General features: G+C 38.3%; 1 protein-coding gene across 1 annotated transcript; it reads right to left on the bottom strand.

Annotated features, from left to right (window-relative positions):
* Positions 1 to 4,881: 4,881 nt before the first annotated feature.
* Positions 4,882 to 13,081, bottom strand: LOC309409626 (dipeptidase 2-like; the record flags this gene model as incomplete). The annotated part of the gene is made up of 10 exons (XM_082005807.1): positions 12,933 to 13,081; positions 12,068 to 12,194; positions 11,466 to 11,595; positions 10,989 to 11,130; positions 10,052 to 10,121; positions 9,374 to 9,550; positions 8,794 to 8,881; positions 8,087 to 8,162; positions 6,296 to 6,431; positions 4,882 to 5,073 (listed from the first exon to the last, which is right to left on the bottom strand). The coding sequence occupies exons 1-10, from the start codon at positions 13,067 to 13,069 to the stop codon at positions 4,882 to 4,884; spliced, it is 1,275 nt and encodes a 424-aa protein (XP_081861933.1). The 5' UTR covers positions 13,070 to 13,081.
* Between the last annotated feature and the right edge of the window lie 13,204 nt (positions 13,082 to 26,285).

Genomic DNA, 26,285 nt, shown 5'->3' with positions numbered 1-26,285 from the left:
TTTATTTATCCTGACAGAAGTTACATAATGAACTTACAAATAAATACGAAGGTTAGTAAAAGCTTTTCCATTTCTCTGGTTTCAAAAGATTAAAAAAAAGGAAAATTATAGGAGCACCAAACACCCACCACTATCTCAAATTGGTTTATGTAGATGTAAGGTTTGTAGGTAAGACATCAAGACAAAAATCAAGACCAGATTTTAAAAAAAAAAAAAAAGTTCTTGACACACTGACTCAAGTCTTCCAAAATACTCCAAGAAGGGTTATCCAGCATCGCAGTCCGTCATGAAAACAGTTCAGCAGATCCACTAACATACCGCTCTGGGTATGAGAGTTAAATCCAACAAATCTTAAGAGCAAACAAAAGCCACTGTTAGTGGGAAGAATCTTCTAGTTATTTTTTTGTAGTTTAGACATGTTACATTTGCAGAATTTGAAGCAATTTGATAATTTCCATATGTATAAATCCAGAGAAGAGTATACAGAGGAGCTGCTGCTTTGAATAGCAAATGGAAGAAGTTCAAGCTGCTGCAGTCTCACTCTGCTTTTCTGCTCCTTCCGTCCACTAACACTGAACATGGTTAACCCAATCACTGACATCATCAGCAGGAAACCCATCACTTGAGGAAGGAAAACAGTTAGTTTTCAGCTAGATCAGCTCCCTGAACCAGCTTACCATATAGTTACACAAACACCAGTGCTGTCACAAGGGACAGGGGAGACAACATGCAGCCATGAAACAGTGTAGAACTGCAGCAGTCAAAGCTGATGCTGGTGTAAACCGCAATGGCACTGCACCTTAGTCCAGAAGATGATGGAGGTGCAGTGATACCCAGCATTTCAAAGTTGACTCTATGGTGCAGATGCCCATTGAACTGTTTAAGATCAAACAGAAGTTAATAAACTTATATTTATATAGGTGGTTAGACAATGCATGATGTTTACTGACCTTGAAACACAGAAATACACTGGCATATTGAGCAGCTCAGTGATATGCAAGAAGGAATACAGATGTTAAGCACCGGCACAGTTTAGTAGTCCATATCCAATGTAAAACATGCAAAAGTCCTTCCATGGCCCAAACAAGTCACCTACTCAGTAGAAATTAGAAACATGAACTGAACTACTTGGATTTTACATAACAGATCAGCTGTATATGTTAGACCAGCAATAGACCTTTTTAGGCTTGGTTTCTAGCATCACCACTTATCCAGATGAATGAGACAAGTGAGAACGGAAGTTGTTTATTTCTGTGAATGCAACAGCCCATTAGTCTGGAAAAGGATAGTACTGGGGGAAGGGCACTGGCATCAACCTTTTAGAATCAAATAAATAGTTTGCATCAATATTATATCTGTAGTTTTTGGCTGTTCATATTACACATGTGAAAGCATGAGCCTCAGATTGTTAGAGATGTCTTGAAGCTTGGGTCTTATGTAGAAAATCAGCCTAAAGTACCTCATCGTACATCAATTTTGAGATTTAGAGAAATAGTAATAACTACTTTCAGAATTCATGTTAGTACAACTCATTATTTAGAAGAGGTAAATAATGACTTGCATTCTTCCATTGTAATAAGCTTTGTTGGCTGCCAAAAGTTGGTATTTCAGTCGTATCTGATACTTCACTAATACCACTAGCCATAATAGAATCTGTCAGTTGAGCTACCATGCATTTCAAATTACCAATGCAAATTGCTCTTATTAATCGATGCAGGGCAAAAGCATTCAATTTCAGGATGAATCATCCTCTCCATTGGGAGGCAGAAATCAGAGTGCAATCATTTTATGCTTGAGCTGTTGGACATGCAGTGTTGTGACTACTACTACAAGCTGCTGTCAGTAGGACTGGAGAAACTAGCACTCATTGAAGGGTCACTATAGTTCTTCTGACAGCAGTCACATTGTATATGATTTTACTTTTGAAATGGAATTCTAATGAGATGCCTTTCTACCATTTTCAAGCTGTGCGATTTTGATTGTTTAAGAAAAATAAACTAACTGCATCTGTTAGATAAGCTAGATACCACATGCATAATCATTGCACAACGCACAAGATTCCATTTCTTGCATGATGATTTTGCACTCTGATGTTGGTTTCACACAAGCAGCTTAATTGAAGCATTGTGAATTAACACTGTAACTAGTAATGGAAAAAGGGACTTCCAGATCATCACACATCTGTGAGAAATGCTGTGAAGTAGAGGTTATCCTAACCTTGGTGCAGGCAACCTGTCCAGTTCCCCATAAGACTTGCTCTCTATGGCTTGACTTGCTTGACCAAGTAATTTGCTGCAGGTAACACTGTCATCATGGACTTGCTGCCATGACTGAGTCACTCATGTTCCCTTTCCATAGGCACTTGCTCAGATTTCTCTACAGGTTAGGGGTATCTGAGTGAAGATGAGGCTGACTGCCTACAGCTAATATGCTCTAGGGTTAAACCTACCTGACTTTCTCCTGCCTGCCATGGGTGAGACTACCTTCCCTGTGAAGAGCAGACCCAGAGCCTTCATGATATCCTGGCCTTCCTTCTGCAGCAGAGTTGCATGGTTCTTTCAGGGTTTCCTGGCGTTCTGAACATTTACATTGTTTTGTGAGATTACACCAGTATCTATACACAATTTTAAACAATACTTTAAATAAATTTCCTGTATATGTTTTGCCACAAGGTCACAAATTATTCATTGCACAAAGCAGTCAAACAAATAAGTGCAATACAGTGTAGATGAAACAAGGAAATAAACTACAAATATCTATAGTATGGTGGAATCAGTCATATAAAAGTATTACCCATATCTTTAAGAAAAGGAATATATTTTTAATCCATGCTGTAGTATGGAAAAAAAGTAGAAATTAGCGGGCAGGTAAGTGACAACACCGTAAAAAGAAAAAGGCTGGAAGGAATAAGGAAGCATCTTACATTTCAAATATATAATGAAGTTACTATCACAGTACTAATTCTGCAAAGAGAGACCATGGATGGAAGTTTTCCAATGGCTTATGAAGCCAACAGAAATACTAATGTGAAGTAAATATTTTCCTTACTGAATTCATCATTTTACCAGCAAAACAAGTTCTGATGCCCATCAAGCAGTATCAGGAAGGCAAGACTTCTGAGTCAGTGTAATAATTCCTCATTGTAGATGCATAACCAGAATTGGTATTGAGAAACTGTTCTTAAAAACTTTGCTTGTATGCAAATAGATTATTCAACATGATTTGTAAAGAATTCAGTAAGTGGCAATAGTATATTCAGGATGTACTTATGAAGGAAACCACCTTATTAGGAGAATTTATGAAGCTTCATTTTGAAGCAATAAAAGAACAGTCTTCTTCCAGAAACCCTACTTGTACATGGAATGCAGAAGTGGATGTCAGGAACAGTCTCAAGTCACTCTAGAAAACAACTGATATGCTGCTTCCATTTAGTTCATCCTCATCCTTGTCTTTCAGTTGTTAAATACTTCATGTGTTTACAAATGCTGTCCCTAGATCAATTACAGGACTTTTATTCTATTCTAAATAGAACAGAATTCTGTTCTAAATTCTGTATCATATCAGTAGATAAAAGCATGTATCATGAGATAAAAATCACAACTAAGCAAGTATCATGAGAAGGCATTTACCAGCAAGCACTGGGAAATGACCCTACAAAGATGTAGTGCTGCCATCTTCCAATTTAATCATGAATCTCAGGATATTTGATTAAAATTCCAGGTTTGAACCATATTAGCCTACCAAGAATAGGTCTATTGCAATATATGCTCTTCTGTATAGCAAGTACCTTCTAACCTCACATACCTTGGATATTTGAAAACGTGTTCCAAATCTTCCAAAAGCAGAAGATTTATAGTAAAAAGATTTCTTTCTAATCTGATGTCTATGAATCCTTTGACAATGGTCTGATTTTAGCCAGCTAGAATAAAAATAAAATAATAACCTGTTATTGATAAGGATCATTGTTTAAACATAAAAAAGATTTCCACAAAGCTGTGGAACATTCTAACAAAATTTTTATTTAAATGATCATTTTATACTGTTCAGATTGCAATGAAAGTATCAGAACAAGATCTCACCCCCTGAGTAGCCAGAATTCCTGCTTTGTCCTGGCTTATTGTTGCTCTCAGCTTCATGAACATACAGCAGACAGCAGTCCCCAAATTATCAAAAAGTATCTACGACATTGGCTGGTCACCTGTACCTGAATGCAAGACACTTACCTCCACCCTTCAGTAACTCTCCAGTTGCCCACCCGCCAGGTCAAGGTTCAAAAATAAGAGTTTAGTACTGCAGAATAGATCCCTAAAGCTAGTGCTAGGCATGAAATCCAAATTGAAATAGCCATGTCATCCATCTTGTAGTCTTAAAAAAAAACAACACGAAAACCCAAGAATCCGAAGCACTGTTCTGCATATACCAGAGGGGTGGTCTTCTCTGCCTAAGCCATCGACTGATGACCGAAGTTGTATGATTTAATGAGAAGTAATATCTGAAAACATCTCAGCACAGCTGTCTTAATCATATTCTCTAGTTCCTGTATGGAACTGCTGATTCTGGACTCCAGTATTTATACCAAATGCCACAATATGGGTACCAAAACCATGTGTCATGTATTAGAGAATTTATTCATTAGATGTGAGTAACTTCCATTAATAGTACTGGTCCTGGTTTAGCCAAGATGACAGGGAATTTATCACTTGAAATTCTAAGTACTTTTGCTACAACATTTAAAATCTACATTAACTTTCAAGTATGCAGGTGAAGTTACAGAAATTATATTAAAAAAATTTAGCATAGCTTTATATTAACAAAACCCCAAAAAGATAACTAGATGCCTTGCAGATTACTCCATATATCTCTCTCTAGACTCCACAGGTCTTATGATTCATACAGTATTAAATATGATACAATTACAAGTGTTAGACTAAAAGGTGGTGCCACAGAAGAAAATCCAAAGGACGTGGCTGTCTGAAGCCGATGATTACGTAGGTCTAGGCGACAGGAATTTTGTACTTGTTCTTGTGGAATTTCACTTTCGCCTACATCCATTAGTCCACTAATGTTCCGCACCTAGAAAAATTCAAAAGGTTGCCCCTGAAAGCCAGACTGGCACAACAGCAAAAAGCTTTATGCAGCTAGCAAATTCAATGCTATTTCAAGTGAACCAGCTCAAACTGTACTGCAAAAACACATCTGAATATGAGGCAATCAACATCATTATCCTGATGTTTGCATTCCTATGAAACACTTCCCAGAATTCAGTGCAGATACATTACAAGCAAGAGTCACAAGTCTGGCTGTTCTTTGTCTTGGCTCCCTCCACATATGGATGCATTAGCTGGAAAACCTTAAGCAAACACATGAGCCTTCCTCCCCAAAAATCAGCTCACGATCTCAAGACAGAGCTTCAAACATCTCTAATTTAGAAGGAAAAAAATTACTAAATCTCATAGATAGGTTTGGTGTGATGAATTTCAACCCTTCACAATGTCAGTCTGCCACACATGCAACTTGGCACTAGGTAGATATTTTGGCAGATTAACTGAACAGTACAAAATTCCCTAATTTCTGTTCATCTAATATACCCCAAAAAGGCAACTGGAAAAAAGATCACTGTGAAATACATGTTGTCTATAAGGCTTTGTGTATAATACCTGCTTACTTATATCCCTGTAAATAAAAACAGGAGGAGGCAAGCAGTTTGCAGGTTTCAAGGGAGGCTTTTCAAAAAGTTGCCATTTAGGAGGTCCTTAATCTCATACAGTCTCTCTCCTTCCCTCCTCTCTTCCCTCATCCTTCTGCATGAGCTTCTTTTTATTTACTCTTAAAGCTCATCGGGATCTATTTGCTATGTTTATGGCTTGTTAGTGATCTTGTCGTAGCAGGAGCCTTTTGGATAGCAGCCCAATCCCATGACATGAATTAAATTGATTTGCAGGAGTCAGCATTCCTTACTGCACCAGCAAACACAGCCAGACCGTGACGCTGGTACGTCCGCAGTTTCTCCAAACCATGAAGCGATTCTATTTAGAAGTCAGTGATGTGTACTTATCAGATTACCACAGAGAGAAACAGTTCAAAGAACTCTGTCCACTCTCTCACTTTCCTTTATTCTGCTAACACTCTCTTGCCATCTTGGTTTCTTTCCCAGCATTTGGAATTCTTGCAGTAAGTGCTTACTTCATAGCTCTCTCGTTGAGGGGGGGAAAAAAAAAAGGCAAGCAGCAATGCACCAACAATTCCTCTCTCCCTCTTAGTAAGAGTCAAGATGCAGTTTAGTTTTCAATCTTACATTTTCCACTTCCCTGAAGACACGGAGAAAGTTCTCCCTTAAGACCCCTTTCAGTTCTGTTTCATTCCATCCTCTTCTTAGAAGTTCCTCAATCAAAGAAGGGTATTTAGAAACATCTTCCAATCCCTCAGGGAAACTGTTGGCAAGAGTCAAACAAGAACATTCAACACACATCACTGAAAAAAATGTAGAAAAATATTTTTAATTAGTCTTTTGCACTTATTCAACTTTGGAATGAGCTCACTTTGGACACAATTCTTGCTCTGAGAATTTAGCAAAAATAATTAAGAATTCAACCGACATGAACAGAAGCAGGACTGGGACACAATGAAAGGCTTTTTCTGCACAGAGGATCCCATTAGCAGAACAAAACTGTGTATTCTGGAATGGAGATGCACTTGTGGATAGGCAGGACAACAGCATAGAGGACATTAAAACAAAAGAAGAAAAAAAACCCTCATGTGTGCATTAATCCACTCTTTGTATCTGGCCTTTAGAGTAAGAGGAAACACCTGCATCACAGATAAGAGTTGGTGCAATCCACTCGTGTAACTGAGAATAAAAGAGAACCTGCAAACACATGATGAGTTAATGAGTTGCAGGCAATTTTGTGCAATTTGTTGTTTACAAAGTAATTTTTCCAAAGAAGATACAATTAGAATAGTAATATTGTTTTGAATTCGGCATGTTAGGCAGTGAAAAGAAAGCTATTCAGAACCCTCTATTGAAGAAATTACAGTAAGTAAAATTGACCTATGTCTTGTGCTAATTCTGATCAGAATAAAAAGCAATTAGAAGTAAGAAGCTGCAAAATTTTCATTAAGCAGCTGTTTTAAATTGTATTTCCATAAGTCTTGGACTTTGTTTTGAGTTAACTAATATTTTCTGTTATTTTTCTTTTCTGTGGAGGTGTGGTGATAAGCATATCTCAAGAAATCTGTGCGATTACTTTCTACCAGGACTTCGGACCTTAACTACTCCACCACCAATTAAACTGTTGGTCTTTGCGAAAATGCATGCAATAAAATGTGTCCTGTTATTGCAAACTGTGTTTTTATTTTGAAGATTATAATTTCAGAGCTATGATTAGCTAACTCTCATGGGAGCTGACACACTGTTTTTGTGGTCACACTTTGCAGATGTGAATCTTACTGTGACTTTCATACCCAAGTGTGTCTGACCCCAGAAAAAAAAAAAAAAAAAAGATCAAGATTCAACAGAAGGATAAGAAGCAAAAAAAGGTTTAAGGTTACGCCAGCAAATGCCACCCAATCTGCATTTATTTCCTGTGCTGCAACAACACTAGCCCAGGAGCGAGCAGGAGAGGTTATGTTGTAGGCTGTTGACCATGCTCTGCTTGCCTCAAACACCTCCCAAGCCCCCAAATATTTTGGGCTTTCCCCACAAGAAACTACTAGTGGTGGAAAGTCTTGCAGCATCTCCCTGGGCTAACCCATTTACCATCTAAAGGCTGAGGCAGCTTTTCTGTCATTCACCTTTGCCTTCTGGAGGAAAGCACCCTCCATCACTGTTTTTGTATGCACAAACCACTTCCCAGAACACACAACTGCAGAGCTCACAAGGCGTTAGGATCCGTTTCCACATTTGCAGCACTGCTTCATATAGTTCTAAAAAGGAATCATAGTGCCCCTCTTTCATAAATCTTGTTTTAGTACTCCTCACAAGACAACTTGCTACAACTCTTTTAGTCTGCCTTCTTTTTTCCCCAAAAGGAGTCAAAACCTTCATGATTTATGGAGCAGATGTCAATGTATGTACAATTTTACTAACCATTCCACTCCATCGTAGTCCCCACCAATTCCTATCGATTCTGAACCCGCAATTTTCTTTATGTGGTCAAAATGATCTGAAAGAAAATATCAAACAAAACAATATCTAACCGTACAGCAAAAAGAAATAGTATAGTTCAGACATATTGGCACTAGACAACTGTTCTCCTTAATCATGGATACTTAATCAATCCTTCTTTTAAAAAAAGTCAAAAGTTAAAATTTAATACAGTTGATGTATTCTGGATATCTACTGATGCTTAACAAGATGTTATCTGTTATTAAGCTCATCAGGCAATCTTCAAAATAACAGCTACACTGATGATATGCAAATGAGGAAAAAGACATGATCATCACAGCACATGAATTCCCAACAAGTAGCCCACATATACCAACAGATTTTTCATTACCCATTACGTACCTATGTTTTCCACTCTTAATTACAAAGGTTTAAGATATTTTCCAGAAAGTAACAACTACTTTGGGATTAGTGGTTCTTGGCTCCATTTGGGAGCATCATGTCCGCCAGCTACACACCTTGTACCTCTTGTTATTGTTTAATGAATATTAGCTCCAAAAATACCTAGAGCTGGGGTAAGGTGTGAAAGGCAACAAACAAGCAGCAAAATTTACATGATCTCAAAATTGACAGACACCAGGAAGTTCATAGAAGCCACCCACAAAAACTACAGTATATTAACTTCAAACCTGCAAGAGTAGAAACATTAACAACTTTTCTGCCACAGGCCAGTACATCTGCATTGAATGTCACCATGATAATTCCCTTGTTCTTTTTCTGAAAGATACAGAGACAGGTGATGAGTGGACACTTGTGCGTCCTGCAAACCTCAAAGGCATCTCCTATAGATCCTTCTACATCTGTCCATCGGTGAGCATTACAACATTGTAAATCAAAGCTCAGATGGGAACACAAGGCTTTGCCTCTCTGTCCTTTACCCTGGATCCATGTAGCCTGAATCAGCAGAAGTTCAGTGACTACATCAAACTCAACCAGAATTTCAAAGTAGCTGCAAACACTTCATTTTTGTAGCCAAAGACAAAACACAACCCAGAGAAAACGTCTCAGGATCAAATGTGTAACTTGCTGCTCAGGGATCTGCTTATAAATCCAATTCAAAGATAAGAGGGTGAAAAGTTACCACCACTACTTGAATGCGCAGGTTTGCCCCAGACTAGCCAAACACTGCCATTAAAAAAAACAAACAACAAAACCAACAAACAAAAAACAAAACTGAACAAGCAAAAAACCAAAAAACGGATCACTCGCCAGTTGCTGGAGGATATCGTCAGGAACATTTCTTGAGTGATTACAAATAGAAAATGCCGAGGAATGGCTGAAAATTACTGGTGCTTTTGAGATATTCAGTGCAGCTTTTGCTGTGGAATATGAAGTATGAGATAAATCTATCAGCATACCCAGTCGATTCATCTCCTTTACCACTTCCTAAAACAGATTTACAGACAGTGTTAATATTAAATTTCCTTAAAGGAAACCATTTTCTGATATCTGTAATCAGAAAAATAAATTCTGCAGCTGTCAGCTAGTCATAAACATGCTATGCCTGTATGGATTTCTATTTACCTATTAATTCAATTGTAATTTATTCACTCACACTTAACTAGCACACCACCACATGTTCAAAACTTACAAAGCTTAGTCAGTCTGAAATAAGTTATTTCAACTGTTATACACATCCCACTACTTCTGCATATTATTTCATACATCTGATCTACATTAAAACAATTGTTATAATTAAATCCAGCATTCTTTTACCCTAAGGAACATCAACAGGGAATTTGGCTTGACTGAACCCTGACAGTCTCCTAAGTATCAAGAACTTCCAGTAATTAATTTTTAATGACAAATTGCTTTTGAAGAGAAAAGGCCAGAAGTTTTTAGTTGCATGAGAGATTGCTTAGATTATCATTCAAGAGAGATCCTTACTTGGCCAAATGCAGTCAGACCAATAACATTAGGATAAAAGTTGTGTATTCCTTTAGATGATGATTCAGACCTTAAAAAAGGAGAGAGGGTAAATATCATATTATTCTGGAGACTACAATATCAGCAACTGACACTTCTTATGCTACACACAATAAAAACCATTACCGTGTCACAGTCAAATGTAGGGATAATGAGCTACATAATACGTATCTTGTTCACACAGTGCTTTTTATGTTCATAATTGTTTTCTTGACATTATGCCTTCAGGTTCAGGACTGTTGTATGTTTGTGAAGCAATGCAAGACAAGCAAAGAGATGCTTGTCAGAAATTCTTTGATTAAACAAACCTTCATCAGAAAACAAAGATACACTGAAATGTCAGTTACCTGTCAGCCAGAAAGCCTGCTTTTCAGCCCTTTCTGCACACAATTCCCCCTTTCCCTGAGACAATATGAGAAGGAATTTTGTGAATCCAGCAAAGAATAGGTGCTAATATTCTGATACAGGAACTAAGTACCCATCTCTGTAGCTGCATATGGGACCTGCACTTCTGAGCTGGCCAGACAGTGTTGAAGCTGACTGCCAAGTTCTCACAGAGCGTTTACCTTCTTTTATCTACATCATAAGCATTTTTAGTACTTTTTTTTGCCTGTTTTGCCCTATGTAACTTTCCTAATAAAGCAAAGGGGATAGCAATTTTACCATCTTTGTTTTGTTAATAAGGTTTAAAAGTTCCCAAATTGTCAGCATAGCAAGCACTACATAACAGATTCTTCACTCCCACTTGACACATGGCAAGTGATTTACCCCAAAAACCTATCATCCTTGACTTGGTTCCAAGTCTGTCACAGGTGAACTCTGTCTGAATCCATATTTTCCCCATCTTGGAACTTCCACCACTTTGCATTAGCTGGTCACACACATGCGCATTAGTTACCAAGGTGTATTGCAGGAATGTGTTAAAGTCATGTAACGAACACCCAGGTCATAATACATCCTCAGGGTTGCCAAACTGCTGTCAATGGAGTGACCGCCTTCTATTCCAATCAAACACGCAATCCTTCTACTGTCGGAGATGCCTGGAAACAACAAAGGAAGATAATTCCAAAGTAATTTCATGACAGATAAGAAGCCAACACTACTGAGCAACAGTTATTATTGTAAATTACAAGCAATAATACAGACGTTTTCATAGAACAGGAGCTTATACTAGTCCATGTTTATATGGCAAATTTTCTCATGACTGCAGTGGGACAGAGCTGTGCACAAAGTCAGTTATTGTGGTTCAGTGGAAAAACTGAAGTTAAAGTTACTCTTTAAACCAGGATAACTAGCCTGCTTGCAGCTCTCTGTCTTTTGCACATACCTCCTGCAATTTCATTTTAAAAATTTCTGTTACAAGAAAGAGCAGCACCTTGAGAAGTTGTCACAAATTCAAGCTCTTCATAGCTGTTACACATCCTCTTGACAACATCAATTTGCTCTAGGGTCAGACGCACAGCATCCTTGTTTTGAGCGCTGCAAAGAACATACACTGACCAAAACTGAAAGAGATATTGACAAATAAACTAGATAACTTGTGTTTCAACTTGGAAACTTTCATTTGCTAACAGTGAAGTTCATGAGCACAGACCAAAATAATCTCCTACAAAGGAGTCGCCACTACAGTTTTTCCCCCGAAAGGAAGAGTTATGATGCAAGTCAAGAGCACCCACTCCCGACATGATTAAGGCTTCCTGACACACTCAGCTACTGCACAGTAGATGCAGGAAAGCAGATGTATGTTTAATTTATTTATCACAAAACAAATGCCACTGTTTTGGTTAAGGGTACCTGGATTATAAAACAAAAGCTATGGAAACAAACATTATGGAAAAGCATCTGTGGCTTTTCAGTTTCATTGATTTTTCTTTTTCAGAAGAAAAAGTCAAAACCAAGGCAAGGTGTACTTTTGTAATTGGGAAGGAGACAAATGTAAAAATACGCTCTCAGACTCACAACCATGGCAGTACATACCTGAGCTCCCACATAACCAGCCTGAAGTTTTGCAAGGTTTGTGTGGGTCTTGTTAAGTTCTCTTAAGTTGACTCTACTGAGTCTATTTTGGTAAAATATTCTCAGCCGCAGTACAAAGTCATTGTGGCTAGAATTGGAAACAAATAGGGCTTGTGATAGAAATAAGTTGTTCCCCTTCCAACCCAAATTTAATTTCTTCCACTGTTCATAGTCCTTAGACCATTAATTGCCAATAATCCTTGCAGTAATATATGCTTAAAAGTCTCCCTTCTTTTGCAAACAAGCTTTATTTCTTAATTAGGACAGCGAGAAACTTTTTTTGTTTCTCCCATTTTTATACTTGTTGTGTTTATCTATTTTTCTCCCTACAGTTTCTGAAGGAATGGAAGAACTGAAATCAGCCACCACACTCCTTAGAAGCAAGTACTTGTGGTAGAATAATCAGTGCTGCCTGTTCTAGAGTAATCAGTGTTTGTGTTCCTAGGTGAAAACACACTCACCACAGGCATCATTCCTTCAAGTTGTAAGGGTACCCTTTCAAGGTATGATGCCTGCTTTCTAGCTCTGCACAGAAGTCATTACTAATGAAAGATGCCATTAAATTATGGGAAGGAGACAAGGATATCTTTCCTCTATGTAAAGGGAAACAATATTAAGTGGCAAAATCTGAACAAAAAAACACAAATGCATTTAGGATAACCTGATCCTATAGTAAGTACCCTCTGAACCAAAATTCCTTCTGGATAAATGACTGCAACAGTAACTAACTGCTACCTGCTAGTAACAGCCTATAAACACACCTTAGCATTTCTTCCTTACTTGTCAAGATTCACAAAGAGGATTTAGTTGAACATATTTTATATACCCATCAATTAAACGTGCATCTTGCATCAGCTCAATAGCTCGCTCTCTCATTGATTTCTCGTGGCCGAATGGCGCAGTATCAGAGAAGACCATCAACAGCCACAGCAACAACTTTGTCATATTTCTCTTCATTTCCATTTTTCAGTTTGCTGAAGCAAAGAGATACCACAATTTTTCGCTGATAACAATGAAACAGCAAAATTTCCAGTCTGCGGAGGTTGTAGGCTTAAGAGTATAGGCCAAAATGCCTCTCCTTCTGGTAAAGCTGGGGTGAATTCTGCAGGAAGACAGACAGATAGAAAGAGAATAATAAACAGAAGAGAAGGTAGCGGCAGAAACTGTAAAACAGCTACCTTCTCCCAGAGATTTTAAGGTCTCTGGCTATTGTGTTTTTTCACGAATAACCACTCCTTAAACCCTGCTGCTGCCACCAACTCACTGCTGAAGGGAACCAGCTCCTCAGTTTGAGCTGACAGGGTGAGCCTGACGGACCCTGGACTCACACCTCCCAAAAAGCAGCTCCCAAAACAGCGTAACAAGACAGTTTTCTCATTACATTAACTGGTTCATTGTCATTATTTGGGAAACCTCACACTGAAATGAACACTGAAACTGTTTTTGAGAAACTCCAAAAATCAGCTGCTTCTGAGTAAACTGTATTGTTAAAAACACACAGCATGTCAGAGTATTTTCAGAGGAAAGCTACTGAAATCCAGCACTTTTCCATACCTTAGCAAGGACAACATATGCCAAGCTTGAAAGGGTCACTTTATTCCCATGAGGAAATGGCTAAGAAAACAACTTCAAGAGTAATCCAAGCACCCCCTGCTCTTTTTTTTTAAATATAGTACTCAAACACTGGACAACAGACTTTTAGGTGTCAGTCAAAAAGTGTTTTTACAAACATATTAGAAATACCTTCTATTCTATGTAAAGTAAGTATAGGATCTTCTAGGAGGTGAAAATACCTTTGCAGGGAAAAGGTGGTGTTTCCCCCCCACATTCAGAGTTATTGGCCGCATTACCTATAAAGCTCACGAACAGTCACCTCCTTCATTCATTAGAGTGACTTCTCAATTAGATGCACGTGTGCCCTGTGAATTCTTTCAAATCAAAGAAGTTTGGCTAGAATTCTAATATTGCAGAGCCAATGCTCAAATTTTTCCAAATGACAACAACAAAAAAAGAAAAATAATGCTGACTTTTCATTTGTTTTCCACTATGAGTCAATAAAGTTCACATTTATAAACTTTCTTCTGGCTGCACAAAAGTTTGTTTTTACTAATAAAGGAAGTTGTATTCCTTATCCACAGAGGTAAAAACAACTAGCAAATATCCAAGATATGCCAAAATTACAAGGCAATTCACCTTGACTGCATGCTTTGCTTCTCTTGTCTTTAAGCAAATTTTCTAAAGCAACGGGAGGTGGACATAAACCCAGGAAATGGTTTCCTGACACAAAGCCACGTATTCATCAATAAAGTCACAGATATCTCAAGGGACATCCATAGGTGACAGTGGCATTGGAAGCAAATTCAAGTCATGCTGAGCAGGTTACCTATTAATGGCATCCTGTTCTAAACACATTTCTTTCTTCCTCTTACTACAACATTTTGATTATAAAACTCAAAGTGAAAATAAGAGTAGACTTGTAACCAGGATATTGAAAAGCAGCACAGTGAAAATGACATTAAGATTCTTGTATTTCCAGCCTATATATTAAACCATTTTCCTGTCACCGGCAATATGCAGACTGTAAATCAAAGGAAAAGTTAAACTGGCTTATTTACCCTGCCTATGCCTGATAAAATGTAAGCACGTTTGTAAATTAATTATATGTAATAAGCCAGTATAAGTTTAATTATACTGTGCAATTAAGATGTTTTAAAATAAAAAATAATCCATTTTGCATGTATTTTATCTCTAAATCACAATAATGTAAAAGTTTAAAAAAAATTAAGAAATTACCTCACAACTTGGTTTTAGAGGGGTGCAAAATGCTACTCTAAAAAAATTCTTTAACTTTGACAGAAATTCCTAAGGTTCCTCTTCTGAGAAACTGGCTCAGGTCTTTTCTGTTTCACAAGATTTGGGAATGCATTAAATTGTGGGACCATCTGGCAGGGAGTGCTTTTGAACAGTAGGAACATACAAGCTTATACAAAAGGGAGCATAGATGGAGAAGCAGGTTTAAAATCAGCCCTAAAGTGGTCTGAGAAAGAAGCTCTAGGACAGCTGAATAAACACAGTAGTATGCAGGCACAAAGGAAGATCCAATATAAATATGATAGCAGGGGAGCTGTGGCACTAACTGGAATATTACTAGCCACTACCCCTTAATGTTTCCTACAAGAAAACCATAATGTAAGGAGTGACATAGAGAGTATTTGTGAAGTAAAGAGGTCTAATGTTACATAAAGGAAAGCACTCTAGAAATAGATTTGTCCTTCAAGGATGCTTAACAGCCTATGTTCTCATTCATTAACAAACATAAGTGATTGACTCCAAGTTTCTTCTCATCTGTACAAGACAGAGTTTTTGGCTAGGCCTTTAGGACAATATGGGAATCAATTTCCATCATAAGTCTACACATCTGGGTTTTCTCATGGGAATGGTTTCCTGCAGGCCCAACTACTTCTCCTGGGGTCAGAAGAAGGACCAGACCTTCCCAGACTGGGGTGATACTCTCGGACTGTCCTTCACGAGAGCACAGCTGACTCCCTGGCAACACTTTACTTTGTCAAGGATTTGTACCACAGCTGATGGAAGAAGCCATTATTCCTCTCATGTCTGCACAATAACCAAGGGAACCTGCTGTGTTCTTCCCACACTGACTGATTGGAAGGGAGATTTTTCTGCTTTTATTCATTGCCACAGCTTTATGTTTGTCTACAGGAAAAAATTCATTGGGAGGGTCATTTTCTATCAATTTTTTTGTAATACTGCCTTCAGCAGAAAAATATTTGAATTGTCATTGTAAGCAACTGTGATGTGTCACTTCTGAACAAGTTGACCTCTTATTTTTTTTACTCCAGGAAACTGAATAATTGTAGATCATGTATTTGGGAAAAAATGAGGCAGGTCACAGATACATGGGCTCACGCATTGTATTTAGGTACAGAAAAATCCATGTTCAAAATGAGCCCTGTTATGCTACTACAACATGGCATTTGATTTCCTTCTCTTACTTGTTTTCAATAAAATGCATTTATGCAGGAGGGTACACTCCAAAAAGAAAAGATAAACAGAATCCTACTGGAATCTTTTATGCATTTAAAATGGCAGTGTTTTCCTTACAGTTCATTTAATTTAATTAACTTCATGCAGAAAATTGGAAGGTACTATGCAGTGGGAATATAAAGTAAACAAGGCCCAACAGCCTGCTACCTCTCTGGCCAAGCTCCTCTCTCCCATCCCTGGGGTACATAAAGCAAAGCGCACCATTAGCCCCCACAGGACAAACCCAGAGGCAGTCTCATGATGCTGCTCCAGGAACTGAAATACATCTCTTCAGTTCCAAGTCAGGCACCGCAGCTGAGTCTCCCACAGACCAAAAGTCAGTCCTAAAGAAATATGCGTAACACCGCAAGGGACAACGAGCACAAAGAGAGAACTTTCTGCTTACTTTCAGCTCCACTCCAGCTGCACAAAACATCACAGGCTTGCAATATACAGACACATACAGTGTGGGAGAGATAAGCAGGGAGGTACAAAATGCAGCTCTATCTCTTCTTCCACATTACACTTCAGAGTCAAAATGTCTCTTTCCACATCTACCTTTGCATCTCTCATTGAGAACACAACTGCTTTTCATCCTCACCATACCTCTGCTTACAGGATAAGAACAGCTATTTTGGGGCATCAAGCATAGAAAAGCCATGAGCCCACAGGCCAAAATAAACAATGACAGTCCCTGGAAAGCCGCAGTAGGCACAGACTGAGTCTTTGCAAACACATGCTACAGAAATAAAGCTTCACTACTTCACACTAGTTAGCTTCTACCATTGGTTTACATTCTCCAAGCTCTTCATGAACAGCTGGGAAGTTACTACCAATAAAACACAAATGCTGAGAAAGCGTACATTACACTGAGCGTTCCCACATCAGGCAGGACAGAGATATAACGAAGCAGGATGGCTGTATCTGCCATATAAGGATGCAACAAGGCAGGTTTGCTCTTTTAAAATAGATACATTTTAATGGAAGGTTTCACAGTAAAAAAGGAAAGTTCTCCTGCACGCTTCTGTCATTTACCATCTTCGGAAGTATGGGCAAGCTGCCTGGCCCCTCTTCTCCTTTCCAGCAGGCAGGCCAGACCTCAGTGCAGAAGGTTCAGTAAACAGCTACTATTTAAGTGCAGCAAGTCTCAGTTAGGAATGGCATTCCTATAATCCTGTTTGAAGTCCTTGTTTTCCAGCTTATTCTTTACTAAAAAACTTCATGACAGCCATTACATTAAGACTCGAATTTGTTGAATTATTGTGCCCAATCAAATATATAAAGTGCAATAGAGCTCAAAGCTCAAGATAGTAACATATCCTGAAAAATGAAGAAGGTTCATCCCCCCTACAGGCCAGTTATGCGGAGAGCTCATGCGGATGATCCTAGTGTAGCTCTGAATTAACTACCCGAGATCATGGCAGCAGCTTAGTTGCAACAGCATAAGGTAACCAGGACCCTAGGTAAAAGCTTCCTTGCTGATTGCTGGCAAAAGCATGAATTCTCCCCATTCCTTAAATAATAATTAAACATAATCAGCAATACATAAATATTAAACATACTTCTAGGAGCAGAACACATGCATCATACTATGAAGTGTGTTTTTAAGAAAAGATACCAATCCCTTTGAAATTCACTTTGTCATCAAGACAGTCTTTCAAATCTTTCTCAATTTTTGCTGGAAATTCCTTTTGCTATCACCAGCCCTGAATCATGTCAGGTTTACCTGTTCCCCTGCTTAGAAACATCCTTAGTGCTGTCCCAATACAGGTATTACAAGTTATACTTTCCAACCTGCTACTCCTTCTCTGCCTGTGCAAATGTGCAATGAAGTGCCACCAAGCAATGAGGAAACATGGTGCTGTTAAACTTATTGCTTAAAACAGGGATAAAAGGGAATAAATACAGTAATGGTTGGAAGGCATTTCAGGATCTGTAGGGAGAGAAAGGAACAAGCAGGACAGCTTGTCTCAAACTTCTTGGGAAAGAGGAACCCACTAGGGGCAATTACAGTACTTCCATATATAAAGTCACTCAGCTTTCAGACTTGAATTTAAGTGCATCCTTGGATATTACACATGCTATCTACCACATGTGTAGACTGCAAGTTTTTCAGATGCAATACAACCTCACTTGGTAAGACTTCTTTGCGACTGAAGTGTAGGAGATTCATTGCTTTCTCCTTTAAAACAATTCCATAATAAATTTTATTATTGCAGATAAAAATGATGTTTTAAGTCCAGAAAGATTTCTCATAACTTCCCTTAAAAAAAGGACAACTATTGAATTTCTTTTCCGTTAGGTTCTCGTCCTTTACTTCACCGTGGTTTTTTCCCATCCATAGTTTTTAAGGCTTTCTGACAAATTCAAATTGCTGAATCCAGTAATTTTGAAGTAAACAGGAGCACTGCTAACGCTATGCATTTTTTCATCTAATTACTAATGAAGAGGACTATTTTCTCAGAAATCCTAAATTACTGAAATTCTTTTAACTTCAAGACAGATATGCTTTATGATATAATTTCCTAAAGGCAAAACAAACCAGAACAGCCTGACAACTACTTCTGTAGCACTGTGGCAGACCACATATCATCAGGCAAAACTGTGTCCAGTTTAAGAGCACTGACCTCAGGGGAGGGGCTGGACAGGAGCATTTGATGCAGGGAGTTAGCTGACTTCTTTGTTAATGCGCAGTCTCCTCTTTCTCAGATCTGGTGATACTGCTTTCCTGGAATGCAAACAAGAACCCATTGAAGAGCACGTATGGACTTGAGCAAACAACCACTCCAGGGTTCCCCTCTGTGAATGTTCTCCCCAAACTCTATGAATCACAACAGGTTTCAAAGCTGTAGACGCAGATTACGTGAAAGGAATGCTCTTCCTCCCTGTCACCCGATTTGGGTCCTGTCCCTTGTTTAACATATGCTCTTCTCCATGCCAGGGTCAGTGCAAGCCATGTCCCCTCCAGCCCCTACACCTGACAGACTCATTCTTTTTTTGCAGGGTTTTCCCCAATTCCACAGTATTTCTAATATTCTTGCAATGTTTCGATACTGCTTTCTAAAAACAATGCGACAAAATAGTGAGAGAGACAGACGAAGGCCACAAGGATAAGCATTAACAACTGAGTTTATCCATAACGGATGCAGCCTGTGGAAATACTGCTCTCACAGGAGGTAACGGACTTTGCTTCAGCACAAGAAGCCTATTTGGATACTTGTAGCACAGTGGAGTTTACCTCTCTCTCCCTCACAGCTGTTAAAAAGAGAGCATTTTCAAACACACGATGGGCTTTTGTTGTTGTTGTGCTGCCCACATTTTTCCAATCTAAAAGAGAGCACTTTGCTTTCTTCTGGTCATGGCATGCAAATGAAAGATTTTGGGGAACAGCAATTCCTGGTAACACAATCGTCCTCGAAATCTTTCCTCAGATGGGAGTGCAGTCCTACAGGAGTTTTTCTTCCACAAACATGCATCAGAAATATAGATGCATTGAGATCCAAAAACTTTTGTGAAAAAGCACTTCTACAGAACTGTAAAGGATAGAGAACAATCAGAAGTGGTTTCTTTTCTGCTTTGTGGCAACCATAACGATTTCCCTCAAATGTCAAAGCACAAATACAGACTTGCCTTTTTACCACAAATGCAGACTTTGTTACCACAGTGAAAACAATCCTTGTATCTCTAATCTAGAAACGTTAAATTTGTTTGTGGCAGCTCAGCATGCAAAATGTTAAAAAGGAAAGGTCAAAAAGTTGTCCTAGCATCAGAATTCTGGCAAGCTGGCATCACAAAGGCAAATCAGTTTCTGCAGTCATTTCTTGGTTTCAAATTCCTCAAACCAAAATATAGATCAGATCTGCAATCTGTATTTCTAGAACTCTGCCAGATCCTGACAAAATGACTCTAAAGGAAACACTAACATTTTATAGCTTATTATAGACTCTATGGCATAGTACAATATAACTGCTATTCCAGAAATCCACATAATTTGTCAGTTCAAAATGCTTAATGAGAAAGTACCATGCCCTGTTCACACAATAACACTGTTCTGACGCTATAAAAACTACTACACATTGTCAACTTTAGTCCAAATATTTACTATTTTTCCATCAATAGAAAGTCCATAGTGATTTTCAGGAGGTTTTTTATGCAGGAAGTGTACCTACAGGTTCTACAAGTGGTTCGACTGCGAACAGAAATTATACTGATCTATACATTACCAAATCTCCATTCCATGGATTTGTACAAAAACGCTATTCTTGGTAGCTACAAGAATTTCCTACAGATTTGCTATTTAAAAGTACCTTCTAGGTTTCATGCAAAATATTCTTTATACATTCACAGTAAGACTCATTTGCCTTTGAAACTGTTTAGGTAAAAAAAGACACATAAGTATATCATCATTCAGAAATGAGTTCTTGAAAATTGAAGGAGTATTGCAAGCACTACAGAAAATTAAGAACATGGTATATTAGGCACCCCTATTTAAACAACATTTAAAATACAAAACCCACACAGTTTTTTCCATGCTGACTGAGCAGAGTTGAAAAGTGGAAGTTAATATGAGATTTATAGCTTTTTCTTGTTTATTTAAAGGCTTCTTGGAGCAGGTTACCTTCTTAGGAAAATGCAGCAGAGTTGAAATCCACATTCCACTCCGCTGGATGCAACAGCTAAAGCTTGGCACGAGGTCCTCCTGGCATCAGAGCAGCAACCAAGAAACCTCCTCTATTTCTTTAGCTCACATGCGCCAGGCTTCACACTCAACAGGCGTTTGGAGATTACCCCTTTCAGAGATACAAGGCCTGTCACAGAGCTTTCAGCTCAGCTACCGCCCACCCAGGAACCCAGAAGCCGTGTGCTGTGCCGTGTTCAAAACCTGGCATTTCCTCCCTCTTGCGGCAGGCTGTTTGTGCAGTCCATCATGCATTTGCTCACTAACACATGATGTGTTTACCACTGCTCTGTTTATATTGTTTTAGAAATAGGTGCCCCTCATCGTAGAGTATTTACGTTGGAAAGGATTTCTGGTGTGATTTCATCTAGTACAGCCACCCGATCCCAGCTAAGGTAACTTCAAAGTTAGATCAGGTTGAAGTCTTCAAGGAAAAAGATTACACAACCTTTCCATGCCCCTGTTCCAGTGCTTGCTTATTCACCTTGTGATTTATTATTATTTTTTTTAAACAATATTCAGCTGGAATCTCCCTTGCTGCAATCTCTGGTGGTTGCCTCTCATGCTCTTGCTGACCTACTCTGAGAAGAATCTCTTAGATTTGAACTTACAGTAAACACAGGTACAGGTATGCACCTTATTGCTGACCTAATTTTGCTACGTTGACTACACCTAAGCCAATAAACATCTACCCCTTGTTACTACACCTGCTGGATTTTAATCAAGACTTACAGTGCCATCAAGAAATACGTGCAAAAACATGATCCTGCAGTTTCACAAGAAGTAGGGTTTACTTATCATAATTTTTATTTTACTTCATACTTTGTACAGAAAACCAAAAAAGTTTTTGCTTACGCTTTTGTTTATCATCCCATTGCAGAGAAATAACCAAGTCTCACAATCAAAACTCCCACAGAGCTGTTGTGCAAGTTGTGTCTTAACTGGAACATACATCTGTCATCAATCTTCAAGTTCCCAGTAACTGGAAAACTTAAACAGAAGCCCCCACATCACTTGTAATTCTGCTGCACATTGCTAATTTGGTGAACTTAACTTACAAACATTTACCATCTACTCAAATGGACTAAAGTACCCTAAACAATACAAATTCAGTATGAAGAGAAAAGATAAATATTTTCTTTAGAAAATATCCTCTGCTTGAACTGAAGCTGGATCCAGGCCAAGTCCATTTTTATGCCTATGACAGGAAACTATCTCCCAAATTTAATTTAAAGCAGCAAATAACAGGCTTAGATTAATTTTCCCACTTGCAGTTTTAGTTCTAGCTCATGTTTCCTTGTGAATTTTCAACTTTTCAAATTCTCATCTTCTTCTTCCAAAGTAAGTAATATCACATAACCATCATCCCTTGCAATTTATTTTTCCTATGTCCTCAATTTTCTCTCCTTGCAAAGTCAAGTTTCACCTCTGATATGATTTCTACCTAAAACTCTGTGCTTCCACATGCCTCCATGAAAACTAAGCTCACCAATGCCTTGCTCAAGAACAATTTTTGCTGAGCCACTAAGCTCCTGCTCAGACTTTTAACAGCTCACCTCTTTGCAGCTTCAGAATGTAACTGACTTTTAAAGTTGCTAGAAGCCAAATTCTTCCTTTGGCTCACAGTTAGGTTTCTTGTATCTTTTTATTCCAATAGCCCTGGATGAGCCTTAGCAGCTGTTTGTGTATAATAATTCTTATGATGTGGCATTTGTGATGTATGTCCTTCCTGCAGAGCCCATCTGGCAGGACTGTTCTCTTCATAAATATCCTCAGAGTTATCTTCATTGTCCAGAATGTTTTTACATAGCTGTCTCTGCCTGATAAATAGCTATCCCTATATGTTTATATCATGTTGTGTTCACCTCAGACATATTTTGGATCAAGCTGAGAAGCTATTTAATAACTGCAGCACCTACACTCATACCAGCTGCTGTCAGGACACAGAGTGATAACATTATCTTTTGGAACTACTTTTCATGCTAGGAGGGCTTGTTCCAGCCACAGAGCCTCTTCACTAATTTCAATACTTACACACCCAAAGCACCAGTGTTTTTACTACCAGCACAGATTAAACTGTAGATTACTACAGCTGGGAAAGTACAGCTTTGCAAATGCAGGTGCCTACTGTGGCATTTTAAACTGCAATTTGGTTTCTCCAGAAAATCCTTAAACTCTACCAGCTCATGGCATCGTCCATCCTACATAACAGCACTCCAGCGTTTGGCACGGATATAGTTTTGTGTGGAAATATGCTTTAAAATCACATACAGTGAAATGGCTTCGGGATAAGCCACATTAACATAGTATTACAAATGCTGCTTATGAAGTATCCAAACTTGGTATCTTACCTTCCATGTAAAGACTGCAATCTCCAAGACTGTCAGTTTGGCATTTCTTGAGCACAGGCATCAGTGTTTTACTTAGAAGCTGTTACATGTTAGGAAAAGGAAATCCCATGTATGAAGATTTCTGTTTGCATAAAAATAGCAATACAGGCAGTCTTAACTATTGCAAACTAAATTCCATCTTTAGGAATAGGATTTCCTCTACTGATCTCAGTATTAGTTTCAGAACCTAAAATGGAGTGAGTTTGCACTTGGAGCAGGGGTGGTGATGGGAGGTTTGTTGGTTGTTTTAATCTATTTAAATCAGCATGGTTGCAACATATTTCTCAGATAAGACCTTGCAAGAAGTATTAATCTAAGCTTGGGAAATCAAAGAGTTTACAAACCAAGTCAGTGAAAAACTTATTTCTCCCATGGCACTCTGTCTTGTGGGTAATTGAAGCTGCCACAGTTTCATGACTCTAGTTTGACGAGTGTCTGTGAAAACAGTTCAGATGATGCCATATACTCTCAGGATATGTACATGCAGAACATCAGTTGACACCGATTACCAAATGCAAAAGAAACAGGAAGGAGTACAAGGATTAATGTTTCTCTTCACAGTTGCCAGTTTTATTTTCCCATATTCTGAATAGAGAAAAGCTTCATGAAGCACATCAAGATGTCACAAAAGCTTTGTAGTCACTAGGAATGAAGCTATAGTTGAATGTTTCCTACAGTTGAAAGCAAATAGTGCCATAATGAAAGCAGATACCTTGCACGATGAACACAAATGCGTACTGCACTGACACCCATCAATGACTCTTGTCAACAGCTTTTTATACAAATACCAAAGTTGTTGTGGGTTTTCCTGGCTCAATACTCTACTTCCATAGAATTAATTTCTGTAATGTGTTGGAAAGAAAGATGGAGGAAGCAGTTGCAGGAAAAAAAGTTGCAGTAAGCTTATCTACTAATTTAAATTGTACTTATTTTAAAACCCTGGTGATATTTACAAGTGATAATGCCCAAATAGTGAAGCAAGCCAAAGTGTCTGGTCTCCCTGCTTTCTGTTTGTTTAGCTATACGTATTTTCGATAAAGGTATTAGGTATCCATTTTAATTCTTTTGGTTGAAGAAAGGTGAAAGTTCTTGCCACAAGGTGGCAGGAGCTTCCTAATTGAAATCATACCTAATCTGCAATCTAACGACAAGATTGCTAATTGTCAGGACTATAGACCATTTCTGTGAACCAGGATGCAAACTAGCTTGCTTCCGACAGGTGGATTTTTGTTTGGTTCCCTCCCAAACATGAAAACAAAAAGAAAAATCTTTTTAACAAGCAATAGATGAGATCACAAAAGCGTTGTGGACAGTAGTTGTTGCCTACTAATTTCAGGAATTATAATGAAAAAGGCTTCCAGAAACACTTTGGGAAAAAAAAAAAGTACTTAGAAAAATTGTTTTCCCACTCTAGATTGATTCCTATATAACCACTCTTCCCTGTTTAAAAGCAGACTTCTCAAAGCTCTATTTCTGCCATTTCCCACTCCAATTTTCCAGCAAGAGCAAAGCCATTAATATCTATTTAAAGCAGCAGCTGCCCTTGTGATAGTAGACACCCACAGCCATGCAGGGCAGCAAGCTCCACTGAATGCCATGTTTCCCGCTTAGCACAGATTTCTGAGAAAAGCCAATCCTTTTGGTATCAATAAGAGAACCCAATTTAGAGCAAGTCTACTTAGTCAGCATAATTTCTGCTCCCTAACAACAGGTTGCTTTTTCCCTTTGAGTTTCAAAGATCTTGCTTTGGGTTTTGGGGGGGGGTGCCTAAAAGTTGTCATTATTGTCTCTGATCTGCAGCTGATGTCCAGGTAATCCTTGACCCAGGCCCGAGTCCTCCTTATTCCTTCCTTTCCTTCCTTCACTGGAGCTCATGCTCTGAAATATAGCAGCTACAGTTTTTGAAGATGTTTTCTTTATCCCTGCGCTCACAGCTGACAGGTTTGCTGGTATAAGTTTAAGTATACACCTAGCCTAAATATTTCAGTGATGTAAACAGGCCAACGTTCATGAATACAGCATTGCAAATTACATTCCTGTCCCTTGGCCCATGTAATATTTGCATTTTTACTAATTATTATTTTTTAAAAAAATTTGTGTTTACTCTCAGGATTATTCTGGAAAAATGGAAGATCATACAGCTCAGAAAGGACAGGAGCCTTTCATCCACTGAAATCACTCACACCATGATATCAGCAGCAAGAAAGTTACTAGGCATGACCTTCAGGTTATAGTGTTCACTGGTGCTTAAGGCTGTCCCCACAGAATGCTTCACATCTATTGTCACAGCCAGATTATGGTATCTTCTGGATTTTTTTAATTTTTTTTTTTGAACATAGTAGAAGGGTATGAGAAAAGTCTCAAGTATTCTGTCTTCCACTAACTTTAAACTTTTTCCCTGCGCATCTTTGCTTTAGAGCTCTTATTGTTTGCTACTTATTCTGCTAAATAATAATTATTATAAATTGTGCTCTTGAGACATAACAAAACTCCAAAGACATTTCTGCATTAACATCATTATTTGTAGATTACAACATTTTGTTAACAAGAATAATTAAATTTCATTCCTGACAAATTCCATTTTAAGTTAGAGATGAAGATGTTGCCCTTCTCTCTCCCCTTTTGACCCAAGCAGCTAAGCAACTATTTTCAACAAAATTTTTTAGTTTTGGGAAACAAGCATTTGTACCAGAAAATCATTATGAGTAGAAACTCCCAACCACATTTAACTACAAGCTTGTCAGCATACTCTAGGATATTGGAAGATCAAGTTCTACTGATTTTAATTTTAGCGTTCTGTCCTCTGTAAACACCCCCCCCCCATTTTGTTTTTAAATGTCAATGTAAAATGCAATTCCATTCACAGTCAAAGAGAAAATCAAGTCAATTATTCTGTAATATGCTTGTGAGCAGAACAGTAAATCAAGAAACATGGGGTTGGTTGTTCTTTTCAGTTTAACAAAATATACTGGGGCAGCCAAGGTTTTCTAAAAATCTTTCCAGTTTAAAGTGTCAATCCTGAAATTAGAACTAATCATTTAGAGGAAAATTCTCATTAAATGAATCC

The sequence above is a fragment of the Phaethon aethereus genome (assembly GCF_964289735.1).
Source record: "Phaethon aethereus genome assembly, chromosome: 13".
NCBI classification, from domain to species: domain Eukaryota; kingdom Metazoa; phylum Chordata; class Aves; order Phaethontiformes; family Phaethontidae; genus Phaethon; species Phaethon aethereus.
Note: the sequence above shows the minus strand (reverse complement) of the source record. Positions and strands in the feature narration are given on the sequence as shown.